This window comes from Prionailurus bengalensis, chromosome B4 (assembly GCF_016509475.1).
Source record: "Prionailurus bengalensis isolate Pbe53 chromosome B4, Fcat_Pben_1.1_paternal_pri, whole genome shotgun sequence".
In the NCBI taxonomy this organism is placed as follows: domain Eukaryota; kingdom Metazoa; phylum Chordata; class Mammalia; order Carnivora; family Felidae; genus Prionailurus; species Prionailurus bengalensis.
In genome coordinates this window covers 59,935,509-59,963,470 of record NC_057358.1, presented here as the reverse complement: position 1 = coordinate 59,963,470, position 27,962 = coordinate 59,935,509, and the positions used below count along the sequence as shown (strand labels likewise).

The following is a 27,962-nucleotide window of genomic DNA, read 5'->3' as shown; positions in this document are numbered from 1 at the left end:
GTGTCGCGAGTTTTGACAGGGGAAGCCGGCCTGGGTGGAGAAACCGAGAAAGGGAGGCCGGGTGGAGGCCTGGTGGGAGGGCCTTGCTTTAAGAGAGCGTGGCTGGCTTAGGCGGTGCTGTGGTTGGTACTTCGCTGTTGTGGAGTCTCTATGGTCGCCCGGATCAATCTTCCCAGTGGGTTATTGGGAAAATTAGCCGGTAGAAAATCTTGAGCGTCGGAGGCATATTTTTCTTGGCTCCGCCCTCTTCCTGTTCTGCGAACTGGGCGTCTGGCCCACCGAGGGGGAAGGGCAGCTTGGCGGGGCTGTGGAAGAGGGCTTTGCGCACGCGCGAGTCCGAGTGTGTGAGTGTTTGTGTTCACGCGCACGCGCGCGCGTTCTTGCATTTAGGAAGCCTGGGAAGGACCGGTGTGCTAGGAGATGAGCGGGGAAAGCATAGTTCCCTGTCTTTGGTACTAGACACTCCTGACTGTGCGCTGACCCTCCCCACCCAGCCAGCAGCCTTTTCCAGAGAGGCTGTGGTCCATAGCCTCTGTTCGTTTTCACTGCAGGACCAGGCACGAAAGTAAGCAAACCTCGATCCTGAGGTCTTCCCTATTCACTCACCTTGTACTTTCCACCCCCCACTCTCCAGCAGAATGTGACTAGGTTTCTCAAAGAAGAGTTTGCATGAAGGGGAAATGTGTTTGAAAGCAGAAGAAAATAGCTAGATCGTAAAAAGTCAGTTCGGTTTGATGAACACTTTGCTTACCATGTGCTTTTTGAATGTGGATTGTCTATTCAGTATAAGGTTTTATTTAGCGAAGCAAGGGAGTTTTTATAAGAAAAAGTTTAAAAGTTTCTCCTCTCCAGCTCTGTGAATGGTAGCAACTAAGTTTTCTGTTCTACATGGTAAATTACCATGGTGTTTCAAATACTAAGGGGGAAGAGTTTGAATTTGGGGTCTTTATCCTAATGCGAAGACCCGATATGCAGTTGTCTTAGGAGATGTTTTTTATATTTGGGGCTTTCCTTTTGCTGTCACTCCCCTTTCCTGTTAATTCTGGCTCCCCTCATCCTTTTTCAGAAGTCTTAAGACTTTTTGGAGGGAAGCCCAAAACTACTGACTTGGGTTAGTTTGGGGGGTTGTGTGTGATGTCAATTAGGAAGAATCATTAGAAGTGTATTTGAAGAGGATTTATCATTTGTTATGTTTGGTATTATGGAAGGCAGTCGACCACAGTTATTTGTAAGCATTTTTTCCTGACAATTTTAAGTTCATTCAAAAAGCAAAATTTTGTATGGACTGCAATTTTGCCTGTGACTGATAGAGTGACAGCTTAATATGGTGTAGCTTATCCCTCGAATTGATAGCTACTTTCTAGTCATGACCTCATTAAATCTTGTTGGATAAATTTCTTTGAATACTGATTATTCATGTTCCCTACCAAATCTTTTTGAGGAAAAGACACTAATTAGGAACAATTTAAGGATATTAAATGTCATGTATAAGACATTTGGCTAATATATTTTATCCCTTACAGGTTAAAACAAAATGAAGATTTTTTCTGAATCTCATAAAACAGTATTTGTTGTAGATCACTGCCCTTACATGGCAGAATCATGCAGACAGCATGTCGAGTTTGATATGCTGGTGAAGAATAGGACCCAAGGAATCATCCCTTTGGCCCCCATATCTAAATCCTTGTGGACTTGCTCAGTAGAATCTTCCATGGAATATTGTAGAATAATGTATGATATATTTCCTTTCAAAAAGCTGGTGAGTGTGAAGTACAAGAAAAATCATGATTTGGGGGGATGGACTTAACTGCCTGTTACATTTTTTAATATAAGAATTTACTATAGATTTAACTTGAAACTGTTTACTACTTTAAAAATGTGGTATTTAGAACTCTTCTTTGCAGTTAATATGTTATGTATGTTTAATTAGGGCCAATAACCATCGTAACAGCTAACAGTTATGGTGCGTTTACACATACCAGTCATATCCAAAGTATTTCATATATATTAATTCCATTAATTCTCACAACAGTCCTATAAGGTAGCTACTCTAATTACTGGGACAATATTCGAAGTATATAATAACCCGAATAGAACAGGCACTGACCATTGAGAGCTATTGCTGGCCTAAGCAGAAAGGATGTGGGCTGTGGGCAATGTCAGATTGTGTTGGTGTGTACGATCTGAATATCAGCCGTGTTTATTATTGCCATGTTGGAGATGTAGAAACTGAGGTAAAGACAGGAAAGTTGTCCTGAGTCACACAGCTAGTTAGACACAGAACCAGAATTTGAACCTAAACAGGCTGGCTGCTCATAGTGTTAGTGAATGCACACTAAACTGCTGCAGGATTTGGCTGTTAGAAAGAAATGCTCTTAAGAATGCTAAGAGGAATTTGTTTTTATCCACAAGAAGAGAGATTGAAGATTGATAGATTCCAGATATGAAAATTACCTTCAGGTTTCATCATTTCAGCTATTTTATTTTCGGAGAGTCATTTGGTTAGCCACAAGTGGATGATTTGCTTTGTCTCATTTGGAGCAGCCTAGGCTGGGACCTAGCCAGTTCTTAGACTGGCACAGGCAGGGCAGTAACAGTAAGGCTGAACATAGAGAATCTATATATTCAGATATATTCCAAATTAAATGTAAGTTGTTTTTAGTCCTTCAGTAAATTGTGCATCATGTAGGGTAAAAAAATACGAAAGGGAGGATAACTAGTCATTTAGGGTGCAGGCTTTGGTTCAAATTCTGGCTTCATCAGCTACCACAGTGTGACCTTGATCATATTGCTTAATTTCTCCAAGTCTGGTTCTTCCCATGTAAGCATAACACCTACTTCCTATGATGTAAGATTTCAATGAGATAATGTAACTGAAGTGGCTAGTAAAGTGTCCCTGTCAGGTAAGGCTTAGGAGAGAAGGCTACTTATCACATTTATTAGGGGTGCAAAACTAGTATTTCATGGATGGTAGGAAAAAAGATCATGGATTAGATGATATAGTCCAGAGGAAAGAAAGAATCTCACCCTCCTCCAAAAGAACATTCGTCATTTTATGTATTTTCTAATATATCCTTACTAGCATTATCATCTTCTGTGATAGTGTTTTTTTGGTTTGCATTGAAGTCCAAATGCACTATTTTGACTTTCAATGCCTTTTGTGATATGGCTACTGCTTATTTCTCTGAGCTTTCCCCCCACCCCTTTGCCTGTTCTGACCTTTTCATCCTTTTGAGGCCTTTGCGTTTTCTGTACCAGGAATTCTCTATCCCCAGCTCTATTGATGGCTGTTTTCTTTTGGTCATTTTGGATTCCCCCCAATTGCCACTATAGACCACCCAACCTAAAGTATCTAACCAATTTCTTTTTCATAGCATTTGTCACTCCCTGAAATAATCTTGTGCATTTGTTTGTTTGTATTCTTCCCATACTGCCCTCTGTCTTACCACTACCCACAAACCCCTGACTTTCCCCACATTGTGAGTGATACAACTTTCATTCTTCACTGTATTTCCAAATCCCCAGTGCCGAGGATAGCACCTGGCAGATACTAGGCATTCTAGAACTATAAAGTGAATGAATGAATCAGCAAACCAGTTCTAGGAACTGCATATTATTTTAAATATGATGTGATTTCAGTGGAATTGGATGTGAATACTAATTCTGTCTTTGAAATCTATCAGGTGAATTTCATTGTGAGTGACTCTGGAGCACATGTTTTAAATTCTTGGACTCAAGAAGACCAAAATTTGCAGGAGGTATGGTTAGGTTTTGAGCTGTGGCCATTTTTGAAAATTATCTGAATGTGGTAATACTTTCTTGAAAGATGATTTAAAAGATTTTTTTTATCACTATAGTATTTGCACATAGTTTTAAAACAACTACTACTAAAGTAAAGCCAGCTATCTTCATTCCAGTCTTTCCCCAATTCCTAGAAGCAAACTTTCAACTCTAACTCATCTAGTATTTACTTCCATATTTCAAAATAACAAATTTTTACTGCTATTGATAGAATTCTCAATTTAAACTTTATTTTTTTATCATTATTGTTAGTGAGGAATTAACTTTTATATTCTCTGCCACCCATGCCCCTCTACCTCCCTTCTGCCGTTCCTTCATTTTCTCAGTGTTGTTATGTCAGAATTTTTGTTAATTTAAAATTGCATATTTGCATTATAATATCTATATAAAGTGTTACTGCTAAGCTAAGTAGTATATGTGGTTATTTCATTTCTCTCTCTTTTTAGGTTTTATTGAGGTATCATATAGCACTGTATAAGTTTAAGGTCTGAAACATAATGATTTGTCTTACATATTATTTCCTTTCTTGTGTGACTCTTTGTTTATTCTTACAATTTATCATTTCCTTCTTAATTGCTCAATTTTATGTATATCTGTTGCTGCTTTTCCTCATGTTTCTACAAAACTTCCCAATATTTTGATCAGAAATGTAACAGCTTCGTTTTTTTGTCTTGAAAAACTTCTTGGAGCAGTCTTTTGCTCCAGTTTTAGCTGGCCGCTTAATGGGCCTGGTGCTTCTTAAACATTATTTGTCTAAGGATATTGGGTTTGTGGTAGCTTATGTTCTTTGCTATTGTTGGTTGGATGGAAGACTTCAGTTTACTGGTTTCTTTACTGATGAAGATGTATCTGAGAGACAGACATTAGTGAAATTTTTGAATACATTGTTTGAATTATTTCATGTTAAAATTCTTTGTTAATGGATGGTCTTCAGTGGAGATAATCCCATGTTGTAAATGTGTTTTAAGCGGAACATTTTTAAAGAAAATGTGTTTATCCCAGTGTTTGGTCTTAAAATGTTGTGATTAGTATCATCATGTATGTAAACATATCTAACCCTTTATTCTTTTGAGGTAACTCACTCAAGCAGCAGGCTTTTATTGGTTTGGCTTTGCATTTATATCACTCTAGAATGTTCTTTATTCTTTTTTTTTTTTTAACTTGAAAAAGTAATATTAAGGATTTTGTACATTCTCCTTGCATTTTCTTTTTGAAATGGCATGTGTTTTGCTTTACTTCTTTCAAGAGGTACTGTGAAAGAAGCTTGAAGTCTCTCTGTCGTGTATGAAAAAAAAATCAGTACAAATTGGCATAGGTTTTCCTTACTTCACCTCTGCAGTGCAGTAAAAGTTGTGCATCTCATAATGGAACATATACCAATGATAAGAGAATTGCTACTTCTCTCTGCTTTCTGAATGTGAAGGCACATTGTATCACACTGATTGTTTTTAAGTCGTGAACAGAAGGGGAAACTCCAGTCTAGTTCGGAAGGCAACTGTATAGCAGCTCACTGGTGTTTAAGATTATATGAAATAATTGACATGTTGTATAAATTATATATAAGCTTGCCTGTGTTAACACATTTAATGTTTAGCTTTGGTTATCCATGTCACACCTTTCCCTAGTTATTGTCAACAATCATGAGTAACAAGTGGAAGAGATCAAAGACAAATTTGGGGGCTAGAAGGATTTTAGATGTCTTTTGCTTCGACTCCTTCATTGTGCAGGTGAAGGAATGGAGCCCACAGGGGCTATATGTTGTTTGACTTCTATACCTGGGTCCAGGGCTCTTTCTGTTATAGCACATAACTCTATCCTACACATCTTAAACTTTATCACCAAAAATTGTCAGATTTCAGGAGTTTGGGTCTGATTTTTTTGGCTAAATTAAATCAAGTTTGCAAGTATTATACTAATGTGGGACAGGTTATATTACTATTTTCACTTTTAGGTTAGGAGGAATTGACCAGGGTCACACAGCATTAAAAGGCAGAGCCAGAGTTTTAACCCATCTCTGTCTGACCTTAAAAGTTAAACTTGCTTTCTGCTACTTTCTTCAGGACCACAGAATCCCTCCCCTATAAAGCTACTTTTTATTGAGCTACTCCTATGTACCAGAGACTTTGTATAGTCGTTTATACACAGTCTTTTTTCTTTCTTTTCTGGTTACTTATTATGAATAGGTAATACCTATATAGTTTAGAAGTAAAATTTACATACATACACATGTACATATGTACACTTCCACATACATGTTTGTGTTAGTAAACGGGAAAACTTTCCAACTCATCCCCTGTCTCAATGAGTGTGCTGGACCCTGCTTACACCAACTTTGCATTCGGTGAATCTTGACATCTCCCATGGTGGGGGTATTTTATGTAACCATAGATACTGGCAAACACTACAGATTAGGGCTTTCCCCACACTTTGGGGAACTGATTTACTAGCACATCACTATTTATCTCCACCACTATTAGTTTTTCATGGCTCATTCCAGAGTGTCTTTATGCATATACAAAGCAAAGTCCTTCCATTTTGTTCCTTTTCAAGATTGTTTCGGTCATTTTCAGTCCCTTGCAATTCCATATGAATTTTAGAACCACCTTGTCCATTTCTACAAAGCAGTCGGCTGGGATTGTGACACAGATTATGTTTAATCTGTAGTTCAGTTTGAGTAATGTTGCAATTTTAACAATATTATGTCTTCCAACTCATGAACATGGGATGTTTTATATCATTTAGATCTTTAATTTCTTTCAGTGATGTTTTGTAGTTCTCAAGAGTATAAAATTTGCATTTCTTTTGTTGATTTTATTCCAAAGTATTTTATTTTTTTGATGCTATTAGAATTGTTTCCTTTATTTTTGGATTGTCCATTGCAAGTGTGTAGCAATACAATTTGTGTTTGTGTATTGATCATGTATCCTGCAACTTGCTGGACTTATTATTTCTAATAGTTTTTTAGTGGATTCCATTTGACTTTCTACATACAACATCACGTCATCTGTGATATAGAGATAATTTTACTTCTGGCTCCTTCTATTTCTTTTTCTTAATTGCCCTGGCTAGACCCATCAATACAGTGTGAAATAGAAGTGATGAGAGTGGACATCCTTCTTCTGTTCCTAATCTTAGAGAGAACATGTACAGGCTTTACTATGAAGCATGGTGTTATCTGTAGGTTTTCTTAGATGCTATTTTCTGCTTGAGGAGTTTCCTTCTATTTGTAGTTTGTTGAGTATTTTCATCATAAAAGGGTCTTGGATTTTATGAAATGCTTTTTCTGTGTTTATGGAGATGACCGTGTGATTTTTAAAAATTGTGTTGGTATTGACATTAATTAATTTTTGGATGTTAAGTCAACTTTGCATTCCTGGGATAAGTCCCACTTTGTCATGGTGTATAATTCTTTTCATATGTTGCTGGATTTGGTTTGCTAGTATTTGTTGAGGATATTTGTGTCCATATTTTTAAGGTACGCTGGTCTGTAGTTTTCCTGTGATGTCTTTGTCTGACTTGTACATACTCTTGTCAACATAATTATTTTCCCTTTTACTTAGCTAATGGCAGCATTAGCTGCTGTTGGGCCTCCTAATCCACGAGCAGATCCAGAATGCTGCAGCATTCTGCATGGTCTCGTTGCAGCAGTGGAAACCCTGTGTAAAATTACAGAATACCAACATGAGGCTCGTACTCTACTAATGGAAAATGCAGAACGTGTTGGAAATAGAGGACGAATAATTTGCATTACTAATGCAAAAAGGTGAGACATTAATCACAGTAATTCTTTCACTGAGGGAATTTTAATGTCTTGTTGCAGTTTTTACTTAAAAAAACAGGACAGCATGTTAGCGGTTAAGCATATCTCAGGTGGTCTAATACTGAAGCTGTATTTATCCAGTTCTTAAATAGTCATTTCAGTGAAAGCTGCTTAGATTGTCATCATATGGGTTAATCTGACTTTTTCTCACTAGTTTTTCAGCTGGCTGTTTGGTATTGTGAATGAGCATACTGAAGACCGTCCTCACTGAAGTAATTTTAAGTGCCTATAACAAGATACTACAGCTAAATAGTGTGTTTAATTTTTTCTCTTACTGTTTATTTAAGTTTGTTCTTTTTTATGCCATAGTGATAGTCATGTGCGAATGCTTGAGGACTGTGTCCAGGAAACAATTCACGAGCATAACAAGCTTGCTGCAAATTCAGATCAGTGAGTATAATCATAAGTGAAATACATATTCCATTTTATAGTCATGTATTTCATTATAATTACTCCAATAATTTCAATAGTAATTGGTAGTATTCCCTTTAATTCTCTACTGGCTCTACTAGGTAGTCAAAAAATGTTTATTTGATATTTATGTAGGGAAAACAAAAATAGCTAACAGTTAATGAATCTAGGTTAAGGGTGTATGGGTATTCATTGCATAGTACTTTTCCTTTAGCTTTTCTGTAGGTTTGGAAGTTTCAAAATAAAAATTTTTCAAAAATTAAAAACATTTTCAAAATAAAAGACTTCTAGCATTGAAAATCCTATGTTCTTAGAAATAACCATTTATAGGTAATGGTTAGGATTGCCTGATTTTGTCCTTAAGAATCATTAGTAAAAAAAAAAAAGGGAAGCAAATGTGTAATATATTCATTTTATCTGTGGTAGTATGGAAAATTTTCCTGATTATAGGACATTTTCCTTTATTCTGTTTTTCAAACATACAAGAAAGTATCATATGTGCATTTGAATTAAATTCATATATTTACTAAATGTCCATACAAGTACAGCAATTAAACAGTTTTTCTAAATATTTAGCTTTTGTGTTAGTTAACAGTAGTATCTGATTATAGAGATGCACTGTTTTAGTATATTAAACTCTTAATAGTCTACCTACCTGGTTTCTTTACATACTATGGGTTTTTAGATTCTAAGTGAAAAGTTTCTCTTTAAGTCTCATGCAGATTCAGAAGTGTGAACTGGTCTTGATCCATACTTACGCAGTTGGTGAAGACAGCCTTGTGTCTGATCGTCCTAAAAAGGAGGTAAGTGCAGAAGTAATGGAAGAAAAGATCATTGTCATTTATTAATAATAAATGCTGAGAAGGGTTAGCATAAAAATAATCACATTGCCAACATTTTCTGCCAAGAAGATATTTAGAGTTCGCAAAGCCATCTCTGTGGCAAAACACCTAGTTGGGTTCTTCATGTTATAATTGTAGATTTTAAAGTGTTTTCTGTTTTGCTTGCCTATTGAAGTTTAATTAAATGTGTTGCAAAACCATACATAGTGTGTATTGATGCTAAAATTTCAATTACTGTAATGGATTTCATTTGCTTTAATAACTTTTTATTGTATAAAAATCTTTTTTTCCTCATTAGAGGAGTAATACACTTCTTAACAAAAATAGACTCTAATAACAAATTAATTTTACTTATCCAGAGGATAAAAAGCTAAAGCTAACTTTTAATCTTGCTTTTACTTTTTAAATAAATTTGAACAATTTTAAAGGAAAAAATGGGTCTGTTGATTTTCAAATGGATTTGCATCATGTAGTATTCTCCCATCAGTGGTCTGTGTTTAGAAATATAGGTGTGTATATTTATATAATTAAATATGTATGTTCTTACGTTCTGTTTTTTCTCTTAGCCTTAGTTAATATAAACAGGTGAAGTATTACCTTAGTCTGAATGTTTTGTAGTTAACTGGTATTTTTAGGTCTTTAGCTCTTTCATTGTGTTTTTAGGTGGTTTCCAGTGTAAACCCCTTTTCTGTTAACTTTTTTCTGCCTCTTTCGATAACATGGCAGTATGTTGGCTTTCTTTGTAATAACTAAACATTTATTTGTGACAGATGTTATAATAAGTATGATAGGTAGTATATACAAATTATATATAAGATATATGTGTACATACACTTTATCTTGCCATAAAGTAACTTTTGGCTGCCTGATCGCATTTATTCGTGATGAAATGTTTGTGGCAGTTCCCGTATTCTTTATAATAAGCAGTTTTATCTGCAGGTGTTTTTCCTCTCCATAAAATTACTTATTTACTACAGTATTTCTGTGGGCCATTTCAAATCCATTTTGCATATAGATAAATATAAGTAAAAATTGTAAGTTAAAATAAATATTTGAATCGAAGACTTGCACTCTGAGTGTCAAGAGGAAAAGGACTTTGCCTGTTTACTGCTGTATCCTCTAATAGCTCATGTAGTTTCTGGCATACAATGTAGTAAGGTCTGCTTAGTACCTGTCTGTTGAATGAATAAATACATGAACATTTCTTGCTAAAATAATAATCATAGTTAATTTATGGGCTTTTTTACTTGTTCCAAATTCCAAAAACTAAAAATATTTAATATTTATAGACTGAAGTAAAATATTTGACACCAGGTCACAATGTATTAACGTTGGTTTTTTTTTTTTTCATATATATATACATATATTTATATATGTATATATATATGTATATATTTTTTTTGGTAGTTATCCCCTGTTTTAACCAGTGAAGTTCATAGTGTTCGTGCAGGACGGCATCTTGCTACCAAGTTAAATATTTTGGTACAGCAACATTTTGACTTGGCTTCAACTACTATTACAAATATTCCAATGAAGGTAGGCAGTACTTTTTCTTGCTATTTTGAAAGTTCTGGTATGCTTTTTAAATATTTGTTTGACATGTATTATTTATTTTGATTGGACCTTAACTTTTTCTCCCCATATCATATTTTCTGTTTTGCTAGCCCACATTCAGTGTCTTTGACCAGGTCAGTACATAGTGAAAAGCAACAAAAAGGATCACAGAACAAAATTCTGTAGTTTTCTTTCTCGTAAGAGTACTATATATCAGCTTTTTGTTTTTAATTATGTTCTCATTATTTTCATCAAAATACAATCTCTATCTTAAATGATTATTTTTTCTGTGATTCTTTTCCTGATGGTTATGTTATTAGATTTTACTTTGTGCATTCTAGTGGATCTTTTATTTCCTGTATTTTTGTTCTTGCTCATCTAGTATGAAGGTGTTTGTAACTAATAGGCCTGACTATAGAAAAAATAGCTCATAGTTTTTAAAAAGTTTATTATACTCTAGCTGAAAAACCAAAGATGTAAGTTTTATGATTTTACTAATGGGTTTTCTTAGGAATCTGTTGGTACCTGTTTATTTCCATTATGTCATCATTAAGTTGTCTAGGACAAGCACAGTTTTAAGTCCAATTTCATTGTTTTGCCACCATATGATGAACACTGAATTTCATGAGAAGTATAATCTATTCATTATTAATTACCTCCTTATAAAATGGCTGGCTCTTTAATAGAAATTGTAGCCTTATCTAATAGAACGGTTTGGATGCAGAAATTATCAAGTAAAATAGCGTTATGTATTTTAATATGTGTAATTTCATGAGGTACAAGAAAAATACTCTGAGGGTGACAGATACCTTGTTTTTTAAATTTGATCATATTTGTGTGCGACTGGTGTGACCCTTTCTTCAATCTTTGTCTTTTCCCTGTAAACTGATGTTATTGAAGTTCTTATTTACTATTTAGTGAAAACAAGTTACTAAACTTGTTTATTAGTCTGTATTTACTATTTTATATAACTGGTGTTGCTAATGTCCCGTAGGTATTTAAAGATGCTATTTCCTCCTTTAAACAACTATTTCACTTTGAGTTTGTATAAGCTACTTCAGTTGTATTTATAAAATGTATTGGCAAGACAATGCATTTAGAGAAAAAAAAAACTCTAAAATTCTGGAAGAGTCATTTATGTTAATTCTGATGTAAGAAAAATCATTAAATACTTTATTACTTCTATATAGCTAGTAGTTTTATAGAGTTCATATTGCGTTGGAAAATTATTGCATCTTTAAATAGATTACTGAGCAAACTGTCCCAATATTATAGCTAATTATTGTTGGGTGTATTTTATCTCACTTTAAGCAAAAAGCAAAGTGAATAATAACTTCATTATTTTGAAAATAAAACTAAATTATTTTAAATTTTACTTTAAGGAAGAACAACATGCTAATACATCTGCCAATTATGATGTGGAACTACTTCATCACAAAGATGCACATGTGGATTTCCTGAAAAGTGGTAAGAAAAGGACATTGAAAAGTTTTATTCTGTAAGATCTAACCTATGAAAGCATACTAACAACTTTCAGAAGTTTGTCAGTAAACAGACCTGATTGGCTGTAGTCCACCTCTTTCCACACTGATTCCACAATACTGTCTACTAATGGCCATGGAACTAGTGTTCTGTAGAATTTACTTTGGGAAACACTAGCCTCCTGGAACAAATACTGAGATAGCCGGTACAGTCATGTCATAGTTTCTCTTTTGCAAGCAAATCACCTTGGGAAAGCAAGAGGAACAAGAACTGACTTGAAAGAGTGATAGAGTTCCAACTTTCTTGCCAACTGATAAAGATCAGTTGTTCTGAAATCTAAATTTGTTGTTTTCTTCTAAAAATTATTCGAGTCAGTAGGTCTCATCACCAATATCATGATTTCTGCAACTCTATTAGCATAACTTGGGAGAAGGCTCTGGAGTTAGTAGATCAGAGTTTTAGCTAAAGCTTTGCCACCAGCTAGCAAGATCTGTATGTTTCTAGACTTGAGTTTGCACACTTTAATAAAATAAAGATGCTGGATTAGATGAACTAATAATCCATCCATTCCTAAAAAATTCAGTGAAATTGCCTTTAAGTTTTGACATTTGATTAAATCCTTTCTGATGTTTTCTCTGTAAGTTGATGCTATCAGAGAATTAAATGGTTAACTTTGATAATGTTTTATACATCTTTTTTGAAGTTAGTATCCATCAACCAGTCGTAACATTTGTTCAGTGTATAAGAAATCTTGAAATTAATCTAATACAAATTTGTAATGTGAAAAAAACTATTAAGATAAACAGATGTATTAATGTTTAACAAAGGAATGTAAAGAACTTGTTTTTGAAAATATGGTGTGTGGAAATTATATCACGAACTGAGTTAATACCAACTTTTAAAATATTTTAAAACAAAAAAATGTTAAGAATATCCTTTGTGACACAAAATATTTCTCTAAGATAGTAATTGACATGTTGTCTATGTGACACAAGAGAACCATTTGTAAATGCTGTAGTAGCACTATGAATAGGGTGCTGTGGGATCACGAGGGTTGCATGTGATTATGCCTCCGTGACTTAGGCAAGCTTTACAGAGATGACATTAGAGCTGGACTTGGATGAGTAGGCTTACGCTTTAGCTCAGATAGCTTCTGTAAACTGTAGACCTATATCCTCTACTACCTAATTATATCTGTTAGGTGTCTCTCCGGCAGAGACATTCCCAGAACAACTCTCAACATTCCCTCTCAACATTCCCAGAACAACTTAGGAGCCTGCCCCCCGAACTGGTCTTCTACTGTCCCCTCTCTTAGTGAATGGCCCTATTGTCTACCCAGTTGTTTAAGGCAGAAACCTCAGTCATCTTTGAGACATCTCTGTATCATTCTTCATATCTAGGCCATCATCACATTTTCTTGATTTTACCTATTAAGTGTCTCCCAAATACATTCATACAACTGCATCTCTACTGCCGTTACCATCTCCCTGATCCAGCCTATTATTTTCTTATCTACTATTCCTTAGTAGCCCCTTAAAATGGTGTGTCTCCTCTTGACCTGTGAGCTAGAATAGCTTTCAGAATGCTAATCCTGACCATGTTCCCTTAGCTTAAAACCCTTTATTGTTTTTGTTACCCTTTGGATAAAGACCCAACTGTTTAAATGTCTTACCAGTCCCTGCATTGCCTGGCCTGTCCTCCTTTCCATTTTCCTCTCACAACGTACTCCTGTTTCAGTGCATAGGCCAGAAACTTCATGCTCCTTCCTGTCACAGTATCTTGACATTTGCTGTTTTTTCCTTGCTCAAATGTTCTTTCCTTCATTTCTTTAATTTCTCCTTATCCTTTGACAACTGAAACTAGTTTTTTCACTTCTCAGAGAAACCTTTCCTGGTGTCGTAGATTAGGTCAGATCTCTGTGTATAGATGCTCATGGTACTGTACACATCTCCTTCTTGTCAACTTTATAGTCCTCACTTATTCATTATTATTTTCTTAACATCTGTTCACTCTGTTTTACTATAGACTCCATTGAGGCAAAACATGCCCATTGTTACATCTTTTTATATTTATTTTCTAGATCCCTCATTTTATGGTTCTCCTCATAAATTCATTAGGATTCAGTTCATTTTAGATTCCTGACACTTTCTTTGAGTATTTGACCATATTATGATTTCATGGTGTCAGAGGAGAACAGTTGTATATTATTAAAATAAACAAAAATTTTTGCTGTTGACTTTCAGTGCAGTGACTGAAATGATTAATGAGAAATTTGAAGATAATTGAATATTTGTTTTAATCAGAGCAAATATCTAAACTCCTTTTGGTATTATTCTAGGATACTTTATAGAATTGATGTTCTCCCAGAGGTGTTTTCTCCTATAGAGTTTAAACTGTTTTGGAAGTCTTACTTAAGTAAATGATTTGAAGTTTGTGATCTATTTTGTAATGTCTCTCTGGCTTATTTTTAAAGGTGATACTCACATAGGTGGCAGCAGTAGGGAAGGCTCGTTTAAAGAAACGATAACATTAAAGTGGTGCACACCCAGGACAAATAACATTGGTAGGTATTTTAAGGAAATTGAAATAGGGGTGCCTGGGTGACACAGTTGGTGAAGTGTCCAACTCTTGGTTTCGGCTCAGGTCGTGGTTTCACGGTTTGTGAGTTCGAGCCCCTCATTGGACTCTGCACTGGCAGTGCGGAGCCTGCTTGGGATTCTCTGTCTCCCCTTGCTCTCTTTCCCTCCCTAACTCATGGTCTCTCTCTCTCTCTCTCTCAAAATAAACTTAAAAAAAGAAGAAAAGAAAGGAAAAAAGAAAAAGGAAAGGTTAAATCAAGAGGTTCTAAAAGTGGGTATATGTAGGGATCATTAGTTTATTTTTGAATTTATGTTTTTCATTGTTTTAGGGGCTCAACGAACATTTTCCCCCTCTTTTAATTGTGGAAATAATTCCTTTATATTCTTTCAAATCAGTGTTTTCTCCCATTTCAGAATTACACTATTGCACTGGCGCTTATCGAATTTCACCTGTAGACGTAAATAGCAGACCTTCCTCCTGCCTTACTAATTTTCTTCTAAATGGTAATTTTCAACATTTAATTGTTTGGGCTGAAAATATTACAAGTGAAGTTATTAGTAAGGATATGTGAAAATCTGTACTCTGGAAAGCTCTTTTAAGATAACCTAAAACTGTTTTATCTTCGAAAACTCTTCTAAAGTTACCTAATTGTAAATACCCCTTTAGCAATTTTATTAATGTTTTAAAAAAATAAGATAACTTTATGTTTTCCATATTGTCATAAAAAGTTTTATTTAAATATTTTTAAGTATTTTTAATTTTAAAATTTGGCTGTTAGAGTCTAAGTTGATTTTTTTGGTAGAATAATACAGACTATTTACCCTGGCCTGTTAAATTTTAAATTGCAAAGTATATATAGACCTCTTTTTGCACACTGTACCTTAATCATAAATAAACATTGCATTTTCAGTATTATGCCATATGATTCTTACCTATATGACTCTTAAGTCTGTGGTTTCCTTGTGTGAAAATTAAAAAAAAAAAAAAATTGGAGTCCATTTACTAAATTTAAATTCTTAATAGCTTCTCCAGTTGATTCTTCTGATTGACTAGGTTTGAAACCACTGATGTGATGGGTCAAATTTAAGCAAAATTTGATTTTAAGACTGTGTAACGTGTAGATTAAATAACCTTTGGTCATGTGAAATAGAAAGTAGTTATGGTAACTGTGCTGATAAGGAGGTATTGTGCAAGTACATTGAGACTTTGCTTTCTCCCCCAAATGTTGTGTAGCTTTGATAGCTAGAGAGTTATCCAGCAGTTGTCTCACTGTTCTTCTTGATGTCCAGGAGAAAGATTGTATGTACTTGTAATGTATAAAGAATGTAACCAAACATTGTACCAGAGACCACTATACTTACTTTGGAAAACTGTACAACTATGTAAGCTTTGAGTGACCAAGAGAAAGCTAAGGCTAGAATTCAGACTTTTAGGACTTGAAATGCAGATATACTGAATTAGCTATGCTGCTTAAAATATGAGGTTTAATAAATAAAATGAAAAATCTAGACATAAATAATGAGGAAAAAAATAACAGCCTATATGAGCTTCATCACTGATAGAGTAATCTTGCTTTTGACAGGTCGTTCTGTTTTATTGGAGCAACCACGAAAGTCAGGTTCCAAAGTCATTAGTCATATGCTTAGTAGCCATGGAGGAGAGATTTTTTTGCATGTCCTTAGCAGTTCTCGATCCATTCTAGAAGATCCACCTTCAATTAGTGAGGGATGTGGAGGCAGAGTTACAGACTACCGGATCACAGTAAGATTCTAATACTTATAAATTTTATGTTTTGAGCCTGCCACCATTCAGCAAATATTTATTAAATGCTTATTACATGCTAAGCTCTGTGACAAAATGGGGTTTGGAGAAGTTCATGACTTATTATTTTAATTAGGTGACTTTCCGGCAATACTTGCTCAAAAGAACTATTTATCACTATGTGGTCTTCATTATGTATTCAGTGTATATCGAGAAGTATATGGGTAGCATTGACACCTGGAATTATAGGAAAGAATGGAAATTGACTTGAATATTTCAGGTGGAAGTTTACCTTGTAGTAACTTAATGGCAAATAAAAATGGTTCAATGTTTGGATTGCTACTTTGAAATAATACTGAATTTTTGTTATTTAAAGATATATACAAAGAAATTGTGTCTATTTTGGGTAGAAATCCTGTTCTCATTTTAATTTTTCAGTTCCCCTCCTCTTTTATATATTTAGTACTTTATGGTTGTCTACTTTGAGGTGGTGGTGGAAATTAAATGTGATTGATATATAGGAATGTACTTGGTAAATCACAGAAGTGTTACAGACTATAGGTAATTATTTTTGATTAGGCTTTTCTTTATTATTTTTATATCTTTTTAATAAGGAGAAAATAAGTATTCTTTGCAGAAAATTTAGAGAATATAGATATCTTTTTTTAATCAAAAACAATAGCTGTAAATTACCTATAATTCCATCATTCATAGATAACCACTGTTAACATTTTGATGTTATGTCAAGGTAATTTTTAAATAAGCATTGGTATTCTAAGATGATTAACTTCTTCCTTTATCTGTAGATGATATAAAAGAGTTAAATTATAGAAGTGAAGAAAAATGAGTGTTCTTGGTTTTTAAAAAGTAGAAAGAACCATGAATGCATTGATGTTTGAGCCTTTCTTCCATCTCCATTGTAATAAAGGCTGATAGACTTCATGTTCAAAAAGATGGGGAGAATTAGTAAGGGAACTGTTAGAGAAAATACTTTGTTGCATATCACAGGAGAGAAGTCATCAGGGCAACAGACTATTACATGTAATCCATACTGAAACATTAGAAAATAGTTTCTAATTTTATTTTATTTGGTTATCATTAGGATTTTGGTGAATTTATGAGGGAAAACAGATTAACTCCTTTTCTAGACCCCAGATATAAAATCGATGGAAGTCTTGAGATCCCTTTGGAACGAGCAAAAGATCAGTTAGAAAAACACACCCGTTACTGGCCTATGATTATTTCACAAACCACCATTTTTAACATGCAAGCGGTAAGTATTAAATAGTTTTCAACCTTTCTTTTTGATTAGTTCTATGTTTTTTACAGATAATCATTTCTCAAGCAAAGAATGAAATATATGAGTTTGCTACAGTTAAATAGAAAATTGAAATGATGAATATAGGTTATCTCAGTATGGTGATGTTTAAAATCAATTGAAGTTCTCCCTAGATGCTTTGATATTTGTTTTTCAAGACAGATTTTCTTTTTATTTCTTAAAAAAATTCTAACAGGTAGTTCCATTAGCCAGTGTTATTGTGAAAGAATCTTTGACAGAAGAAGATGTGTTAAACTGTCAAAAAACAATATACAACTTAGTTGATATGGAAAGAAAAAATGATCCTCTACCTATTTCCACAGTTGGTACGAGAGGAAAAGGGCCTAAAAGGTAGCTTTTTTCCCTTGCTTTCTCTATATATCACATTTACTTGATGCAGACTGTTTTTTAAGCTAACTTATTTCATATTGTAATTTATATGATTGAAGGTATATGTGTGTGTGTGTGTGTGTGTGTGTATACATAAGTGTTCATATGTATGTGATTGAGATGAAATGATATAAAATCTAAAATAGCAGAATCGGGTACATTATAACTTAGAATTACACCACTGTCTAAGAAGAAAGAGTCTGTGTTTAATGATTCCTTTTACTTTATTTTACCAGTAGCAAGTGATACTTTAATATTATTTAAAGAGTATTTCTAAAAACGTCATTTTCAATATTTACTTCAGAGATGAACAGTACCGTATCATGTGGAATGAGTTAGAAACCCTTGTCAGAGCTCATATCAACAACTCAGAGAAACATCAAAGAGTGTTGGAATGTCTGATGGCATGTAGAAGCAAACCCCCAGAAGAAGAAGAACGAAAGAAACGAGGAAGAAAGAGAGAGGACAAAGAGGACAAATCAGAGAAAGCAGTGAAAGATTATGAACAGGAGAAATCTTGGCAAGATTCGGAGAGGTGACTTGTTGATAATGTAGGACCGTGGTGCCTTTTGGCACATCACATGCTGCACGTAGCACATTCAAACATTCATGTAATAGTAGTTCACTTAATGTGTATTTGTTTCATTATCTAACTGTAATTTTTTCATTCTTAAAATCTGAAATATCCTGGGCTTAAGAATTACAGGGATTTTTTTTGTTTTTTTGCTCTTAGGGGCAAAGGTAGTGTTGAATTTTTTAACGAACTTCTGCAAATCATAACATACCATATTTGATATCAGTATTTGCTTTATGTGTTATGAATATCAAAGACATGGTTTCATTTGTTCAATAAATACTGAGTGCCTGTGATGTGTCAGGCATTTGGTATTAGATCCTTGCCCTGGAAGAACGTACAGTGGTTGTGATAGAGACAGGCATGTAGGTCATGGGTTACAGCAAAGGGTGGAAGAGCTGCTATAAAAATAGGCACAGGATATCCTTGGGAGCACAGAGGAAGAACATAGTCTTACTTCTGAAACCCTTCCTCAGTAATACACTCTTTCCTTAGTTTGTGATTTGTACGGTTATATCATAAAAAGTAGGAAAGTCTTCGAAATGAAAGAATCATAACATTTCAGCTGGCTTTGTCTTCTACCTCTTTGCCAGTAATCAGCAAAAAACCAGGTAAATATTATAATGGCAATGTTAGTAAGGTCCTTAGAAACAAAACAGTTTACTGTGGAAAATTTCAAACATATACAGTAACAGAACAAATGGCTACTCATTTATTTTTAACAGTTCATGGCAGATCTCATTTCATATCTGTCCACAACCACTCACCTCACCAGCACCACCGCTATGCCTCCCACATGGGAATATTTTGAAGCTAATTCTAGAAATCCTATCATTTCATCCAAAAATAAGTAGAACATTTTATTCTCTTTGACAGTAGAAGTTCATTTCTTTCTGAGGGCTACTGAACTTCTGAAACAGAATCAGCTCACTTTAAGAAGAGTGGGGGGAAATATTCTCTTTCAGACACCACCAATCTTTATATATGTTGAAAGTGTTTCTGTTCTCTGATGAAACTCAAAATGAGCTTGGAGTTAAGTTCTTAATTTGTGGAATGTAAATACATTTCCACAGCACATAAATTAGGGCACAAATAGTACATTTTTTAATCTTATCTGTAATTTGAAAGAGTATTTTGTCCATATTTGTAAAAATTAAAACTGACATTTCTTCCAAAGATCACATTTCTGACCTCTTTAATTTTAACTTCTTAAATTTTCTCCCATTTTTTTCATATTTTACAGCCAGCTATATTACTGAATTATTAAATTATGATGAAGGAAAAGGGAAATCTGTGTTTAATTCAGTCAGTTCTCTTACCTGATTTTAGGTTGAGATTTGTATTTTCATTAGTTTCTAGGTTTACTTTGTGAGAGCAGCTATCTTTTACTAAAAGCAATATACGAAGTCTAATTATTGAGCCATTTAGAGTTCTAAAAATTTAAACTATGGAGCATCTGTCTGGGTGGCTCAGTCGGTTAAGCATCTGACTTCAGCTCAGGTCATGATCTCGTGGTTCGTGAGTTCGAGCCCTGCATTGGGTTCTGTGCTGACAGTTCAGAGCCTGGAGCCTGCTTCAGATTCTGTGTCTCCCTCTCTCTCTTGTCCCTCCCCTGCTTGTGCTCTCTCTCTTGTCTCTTAAAAAAATGAATAAACGTTAAAAAATTTAAAAAACATAAAAAATAATAAAACCAGTAAAATTTAAACTTTAGATTTTATTGTGTGTCCCTCTAACAGATTAAAAGGAATCTTGGAACGTGGAAAAGAAGAGTTGGCTGAAGCTGAGATCATTAAAGATTCACCCGATTCCCCAGAACCTCCAAACAAAAAGCCCCTTGTGGAGATGGATGAAGCTCCACCAGTAGAAAAATCAAAAGGTAGGGTAGAGCTGTGGGGGTAGCTGTGTTTGTAAACAGTTTTCCAGTTTAGTTCTGTTTTCTGCGGTGTCATTTAATGTTGTTGCCTATATGAGGAAGAGCTACTAACTGTTCCCGGATGTTGTTGAGGAGGTTCTGTTTACAGCCTTGGAAAATGCAGGCAGTGAATTTATTTCTTGACATTAATGAAAAAGTAGTGTCATACCTTCATTAATGAAGCCTGTGGAAAATAAGTACTTTCACTACAAAGTCTGTGTTTTAAGAAATTTTAATTCTGTAAACTTGAATTCATTTATGTTCCTGACTCTATACTAAGTGTGCTGGGTTTAATGAAGACAGATTTCTTTTCCCTAAACTGCTTACTGAACTTAAGGAAAGCTCTTACATTACCCATCTATAAAGTGGTATCAGTGAGTTTCAGTAAAGGTATTATAAATAATATTTTCACTGTAAAAAAAAAACTCATAATGTTTTCATTTCATTTTATCTCTTATTTATAGACTGAAATGCTTCATTTCTTCTTGAAGGAATTTTGGGTAGCAGAGCTGTGAATTGGGTTTGGGAGCTCCTGAAATCATTGTAGGCTTTAGTTGTCTTGAAGATAAACTAGATTTAGGCCTTTTAGGATAAATGGCAAATAGATAAAAGGATTGTTTGGTTTCTTGCCACTATGCCTCTCCTAAGCAATAAGACCCAGGGGCTGGCCATATTGCACTTATTGGCATTTCATCCTAGAGAGAAGCCTTGTTTGTTTTTATATACTCCTTCTGGGGGGAGGGAGGGAGGGAGAGAGGGGAGAGAAAGAGAGAGAGAGAGAGAGAGAGAGAGACAGACAGTGTGTGTATGTGTGTGTATGTATGTATGTGTATATATATACACACGCTATATATATAGTGATACATGTAAAATATTCTCCTTTCACTGATTTCTTTGGAGCCAGAGATAAGAGCGATCTTATCATATTTGCTTTCAAGCATTTGCCAGGGTTCCTGGAAAGTAAATAAATGTCTTGATAAATTGTTCTATTTTTCATAGGCCAAAATATGCCACTGTTGATTAGGATGAGAGATTTAGGTTTAATCTAAACAATGCATTAATGTTGCTTGTAAAATAGAACTCCAGAAATTATTTATTAGTGGCAAAAAGTTGCAAGCAACCAAAACACTGTTAGGAAGAAAATAACTAAATGATGGTGTGTCCATAGGGCAGAATTTATATAGCCCAAGAATAATTATTGCTACAAATGCCCACTGTTTCCTCTTGCTAATGCTAATGTTCCCTCTTTCCCCTTTATTCCAGTGTATCATTCAGATTTCAGCTTAAGCAAGTCTTTTTTCAGGAAGGACTTCCTTGATCTCTGTTCACAATTAAGTTAGGTGCTTCCATTGCACCCCAGGATTGCACTGGAGTAGCACTTAGAGTCCTGCATTGACATTGCTTATTGACATCTTGCCTCAGCTACTAATTGGAAACATTTTAAAGGATGGGCTTTTTATTTTTTAAGTAGGCTCCATATCCAGCCTGGAGTTTGAACTCATGACCCCGAGCTCAAAAGTCTCATGCTCTACTGGGGTACCTGGGTGGCCTCAGTCAGTTGAGCTTCTGACTTTGGCTCAGGTCACAATCTCGTGGTTCGTAGGTTTGAGCCCTGTGTCAGGATCTGTGCTGACAGCTCAGAGCCTGGAGCCTGCTTCGGATTCTGTGTCTACCTCTCAGTCTGCCCCTCCCCTGCTCACGAGCTCTCTCTCAAAAAAAAAAAAAAAAAAGCTCATGCTCTACCAACAAAGCTAGCCAAGTGCCCCAATGCTGGGATTTTTAAAAATTTACTCTTAATATCACTACCATTCAATGCAGTCCTGGCCCATAGTAGAAGTTCAATTATTATTTGTTGAATGAATAAATGAACGAATGAGGTAAAGAAAAAAAAAACAGGCTACAAAACCATATATACCATTATCTCCATTTTGTTTAAAAAAAAAAGTTCATATCCACGCATACACTTGCTTGTCACTTTAAATTAAATAGTTCCCTGGTGCTTCACACACTGGAAACACTATATAGAGTGGCCCAGATGAAAAGCAACTTGGTTTCAAACAGAAACCATGTCTCTTTTGAGCAGCAGCTTATACAGGCCTTTTATTATATACTTCAGTTTCATCTGTTTTGGAAAATGACTTCCCAGGACTGTCCAAAGTGAATTTTGTGCCTGATACATACTCTACATATAAGGTTGGGCTATTCCAAACATGCTTTCTGGATTGGATGAAAATCTGTTCAGCTTTTTGTACAATGCAATAGCAGAAAAACCAAAGTATAGTTTTATTGATATAGATTGCCATTGAAAAAAAACTAGAATATTTATAGGTGTTAGAGCAGTGGTATTATGGATGATTTTATTTTCTCCTTTATATGTTGTCTAAATTTTAACTAATGAACATGTATTAGTTTTATAGTGATAAAAAGTACTTTTGTTCATTCAGTTTTGGAAAATGTATATGCAGTAATTTTAACTTTTTTTGGTGTGCAATTCTGTGAATTTAGACAATGTATATAGTTGTATGTCAGTTGCACCACAGTCACGGTATAAAACCGTTCTGTCACCCCCAGAGATTCTCTAGTACTGCTCCTTTGTAAGCACCCTATACTTCCCTTGTCCCCAATCCCTCATAATGGTTGATGTGTTTTCCTTCCTATGATCTTGCCTTTTTCAGAATGCCATTTAAAGTGAAATCTTAAAGTATGCTGCCTTTTGAGGTGGACTTATTTGATAAAGCATAATGCATTTGTGATTCATCTGTGTTGTGTGTTTGTCCATAGTTTTTTTTATTCCATTGTATGTGACTAGCTTTATTAGAATCTCATTTTTCCAAACTGGCTGATCATTGTGCACCAGAAATTAGTGAGAGTTCTGGTGGTTCTGTATCCCCAACAGTACTTGCTGGATTTTTTTCTTCTCTGATAGGTATAAAGTCGTTTTTCAGTGTGGGTTTAATTTCTATTTCCCTTATGACTGATGATGGTAAGCTTTTTTTCATTTGTTTATTTTCCATCTGTATATATTTTTCTGCTAGAAGGTTCATTCAGGTATTGTAGTTATATCTAAATTGGACTGTTTAAGAGTTTTTTCCTTAGATTTTGAGAATTCTTTATTTTTTCTGGATATAAATGCTTTGTTGGATATGTGGTTTGCAAATGTTTTCTCCTAGTCTGGTTTGTGTTTCTAACAGTGACTTGCAGAACAGAAGTTTCTAATTTTGATGAGGTCCAATATATCAAAACTTTTTTTATGGTTGTACTTTTGGTGTTATCTATAAGAAATCTCTGCATTGCCCAAACTCACAGAGGTTTTTTTCCTACATATTCTTTTATAAGTTCTGTACTTAGATTTTACATTTAGGCCATGAACCATTTTGAGTTCATTTTTTTATTTTTTCCATATGGTAGAAGATATGAGTCAGTGTTCCCTTTTTTTGTGTATGCAGTGTCCCAATTGTTCTGGCAGCATTTGTTGAAAAGACTGTTTTTTTCTTCATTGAATTGCCTTTGTATCTTTATCAGAAATCAATTAATTTGATAAGTGGAAGTCTATTTCTGTTTTTGCTTTAATTGTTTTAATTTTATTTATTTTTAAGAGAGAGAGAGAGGAGGAGGAGGGGCAGAGATAGAGGGAGACACAGAATCTGAAGCAGGGACCAGGCTCTGAGCTGTCAGCACAGAGCCCGATGCAGGGTTTGAACTCATGAACTGTGAGATCATAACCTGAGCTGAAGTCAGATGCTTAACTGACTGAGCCACCCAGGCACCCGTTTTTGTTTTTTTAATGTTCCATTGATCTATGTATCTGTTGTTTTGCCAATACAATACTGTCATGATCACTATAAGCAGAATCTTAAAATGAGGTAGTAAGTCTTCTTTTTTCTACTTTTCAAAATTGTTTTAGCTGTGCCAGTGCTTTCTCTTTTCATACTGTGCTGAAGAGATAACATAGCAAGCTTGAAGCTGTTATCTTTAACAGAGCCTGCTTGCAAGTTTGGCCCTTGTTTGGCATCTGACAACTTGGCTTTTAAAACATTCCCTAAATGATGAAGTTATTTTGTCTTACATCTGAGGTGAACACTTACTTTCCACCTAGGAGTATGGAATTTTGGTAATTGTAGTTTGGCAGAGGATGCATTTGTGACCAGTTCTTAATAAAAACCCAGGACTCTGAGTCTCAAATGGGCTTTCCTGGAAGAAATATTGTATATCCATGGCTGCATGTTTGCTGCTGGAGGGAGTATGCACTTGGGGTTACCCCTCACTCTAGGGAGAGAGCATGGAAAGCCTGCAAGTGGATTCTTTTGCCCTTTGCTTAGTGTATCTTTTGCTCTTACTGATCTGGCTGTGTATCCTTATTGTGTTGCTGCAGTGATTCTTGGTTGTGACTATAACTTGGCTTAGTTAATTGAATCCTTCCAGCAAATCACCAAACTAGTAGCTGGTCTTGGGGACCCCTAAACATTTAGAATAAGGAAAAGATTATATTGCTTTAATGATATAAAATTAGCGATGGTAAATTAAAGGTAAAATTTTTTAATTTGTAAATTTGGGGGCCGCCTGAGTGGCTCAGTCAGTTAAGCATCTGACTTCGGCTCAGGTCATGATCTCATGGTTCATGGGTTCAAGCCCCACATCGGGCTCTGTGCTGACAGTTCAGAGCCCACTACAGACCTTCTGTTTCCCTCTCTCTCTGCCCCTCCCCTGCTCACACTTTGTCTCTCTCTCTCTCTCTCTCTCTCTCTCTCTCTCTCAAATACATTTTTTTTTTAATTTGTAAATTTTGAGGTAATGAATTATTACACCTTTTTCCTCTTCTTTCACACTGTAACACCAGGGCCAGTGTCCTTATTATCCCTGTGGAGTAATAGAATCAATACTGCCAATTCCAGAAAACATCAGGAGTTTGCTGGACGTTTGAACTCTGTTAATAACAGAGCTGAATTGTATCAACATCTTAAAGAGGAAAATGGGTTTGTATTATTTATTGTAGAAATTGGTTTTGTGAATTGCTTTAAGTTAAAAGTAATAAACGTTGCTTGTTTGTCGTGTTCAGTAATTTTTTATTACTAATGTAATGAGTTGATATGTGTTACCTCTAAAGAGAAAACATCTACTTCCTTCGGTTCTTGGTACTTATAAAAGACTTGATTACGTTGATCATCACCTTGAAAATATATATTCCTCAGAGCATTTCATTGCTCAGTAAGCATCATAGAGGGAAAATTGGGGAACACTTGATATACAACACTGAACCTGTATAAAATAATGGGGGAGAAAAACTTTCCTGTTAAGTAATACAGTATTAGGAATATTGACTTTAATTGAACAAGTCTCAAGTCTGATTATTTTAATATCCTTTTTGGAAGACCTCTTGAAAATGTATTGGTAAAGGAGTTTCTTTACTAGAATAGGGGAAAAGGAAGTAAATTTTTGACTAAATGGTAGAGGTTTTTTTCCTTAGCTTTAAGTTTGAGGAGGTATCATGAAAAAAGTAGCCTTTGAAATGAAACCTTGGGAAGGGGACTTACTTCCTCTAAGCTTCAGTGCGCATCCGTCTGTGGAACCAGGAACGTAAGAGTAGCAGAAGAATCCTAACTGTAGTCCTTTTCTAAAGGACGGATGTTCTTTTGTCCTGTGAATATATAAACAGTTTAATTTTGTGTGAAAGTTGGAGAAAAAATATGGGCAATTATTGAATGTTTTATTTTAGCAACTCATTTTTCTCTTCTGTTTTTCAGAATGGAGACAACAGAAAATGGCAAAGCCAGCCGGCAGTGAAGAATGACTTGAGGAACTAAAATTTACTATATTGCATACATATTTTGGGCAGAATTTGATATAAGTACTTTTACAGCAAGATTGTATAGTTATAGTTGCCTGGACTGGTTTTTACATTTTTAAAATATTTCAACTGACTTTATCTTTTTTGTATTAATTGTAAAATTGGCACATATATCAAAAATATACATTTGAAATTTGTCCTCCCAAATCACACAAATTTATTTTATGGTAAACAATGTTCCCTCTGGAAATGTTTTTTAAAAAATTCTTAGGCTTCTCTTTGCCAAATAAAAACTATTAAAATTTCTGAAATGTAAAATATTGGAGTATTCTTTTAGAAAAGAGTTGATTTAATGACTAACGATTTTTAGAAATTAAAATTATCAGGATTTAGGTGAGATTTGCAATGTTTAACATAAAATATTTCCTATTAGTTTGCAACATATACAGTGCTTTCCCAAAAAACAATGTTGTTTTTATTTTATATTTTACTTTAAATTATTTTGTGTATGCATTGACCATTTAAAGGCAGAACTTTTAGGTAGTTGGTATAAATTTATATTTACCCATTTAAATAATGTTGCATTTTTTTTCTGCTAAAAAGTGTACTGTCCATTGGCTTTTCGTATTGAAAGAGAAGCATAAAGATTACTTCATAGACTTAGAAGAAAGGAAAGTTACTGGGTTATTGGTGTTTACCCCTGAATAGCATCTTGGTCTCCTTACATCTCAGAAGTGTCATGGTTATATGGCATATGTTTGGTGAGTCTCCTTGTGCTTCTTCACCTGGAGGCTTATAACATGCTATAAGAAACATGTTATTCCAGTGTTAAATGCTAATTCTAGGCTTGTCATTTTTCCCTGAGTGTTGAGTAGAGGACGGAGAAAGCTTTATTTAAACCTACAGGTCAGTATTTTCTGTTAAAATGACTGGTGTTTAAACAAGGGTTAGGTGGGCTCCCTTGTCAAGGCAGTGAAATTTATATCGCTCTCTTTTGTCAACTACTGTCTTGGTCTCAGCCCTTCCATAGGTCCTCTCCTCTAGACTCGAGCTGTCTTTATCCTTACCATTGTATGTAAATACACACTTACACAAATCCTACACAAGCATGACCAGGCCTGGTTAGCACTTCAAAGATTTAAGGAGCTGTAAACCCAATCCTGAATACATTCTGTTTGGGTTCTGATCTTTTTGTGTTTTATTCTTGATACCCAGATTTCTACTTGTACCCACTTGGGGACCCTGGTTTCTTTCTTTCTTTCTTTTTTTTTTAAATTTTTAAATGTTTATTATTTATTTTTGAGAGAGAGCATGAGTGGGGGAGGAGCAGAGAGAGACACACGCACAGAATCTAAAGCAGGCTCCAGGCTCTGAGCTGTCAGCACAGAGCCTGACACTGGGCTCAGACCTGTGAACCGTGAGATCATGATCCAAGCTGAAGTTAGATGCTTAATTGACTGAGCCACCCAGGTGCCCCACAAAGAGATTTTTTTTTCTTTTTTTTTTTCAACGTTTATTTATTTTTGGGACAGAGAGAGACAGAGCATGAACGGGCGAGGGGCAGAGAGAGAGGGAGACACAGAATCGGAAACAGGCTCCAGGCTCTGAGCCATCAGCCCAGAGCCCGACGCGGGGCTCGAACTCACAGACCGCAAGATCATGACCTGGCTGAAGTCGGACGCTTAACCGACTGCGCCACCCAGGCGCCCTGAGATTTTTTAATGTTTGTTTA

General features: G+C 35.0%; 1 protein-coding gene across 3 annotated transcripts; it reads left to right on the top strand.

Annotated features, from left to right (window-relative positions):
- INTS13 (integrator complex subunit 13) lies at positions 1 to 26,437 on the top strand. 3 transcript variants are annotated; one of them, XM_043561435.1, is made up of 17 exons: positions 1 to 565; positions 1,524 to 1,759; positions 3,684 to 3,758; positions 7,362 to 7,564; positions 7,931 to 8,011; positions 8,745 to 8,835; positions 10,282 to 10,410; positions 11,811 to 11,895; positions 14,384 to 14,473; positions 14,904 to 14,993; positions 16,073 to 16,251; positions 17,354 to 17,524; positions 17,766 to 17,920; positions 18,264 to 18,494; positions 20,270 to 20,409; positions 25,283 to 25,418; positions 26,187 to 26,437. In XM_043561435.1, the coding sequence occupies exons 2-17, from the start codon at positions 1,535 to 1,537 to the stop codon at positions 26,224 to 26,226; spliced, it is 2,121 nt and encodes a 706-aa protein (XP_043417370.1). In that variant the 5' UTR covers positions 1 to 565; positions 1,524 to 1,534; the 3' UTR covers positions 26,227 to 26,437. The 3 variants fall into 3 exon arrangements, with proteins under 3 accessions (XP_043417370.1, XP_043417369.1, XP_043417371.1); XM_043561434.1 differs by having other exon boundaries at positions 8 to 565; positions 14,886 to 14,993; XM_043561436.1 differs by lacking the exon at positions 14,904 to 14,993 and having other exon boundaries at positions 245 to 565.
- The last annotated feature ends 1,525 nt before the right edge of the window (positions 26,438 to 27,962 follow it).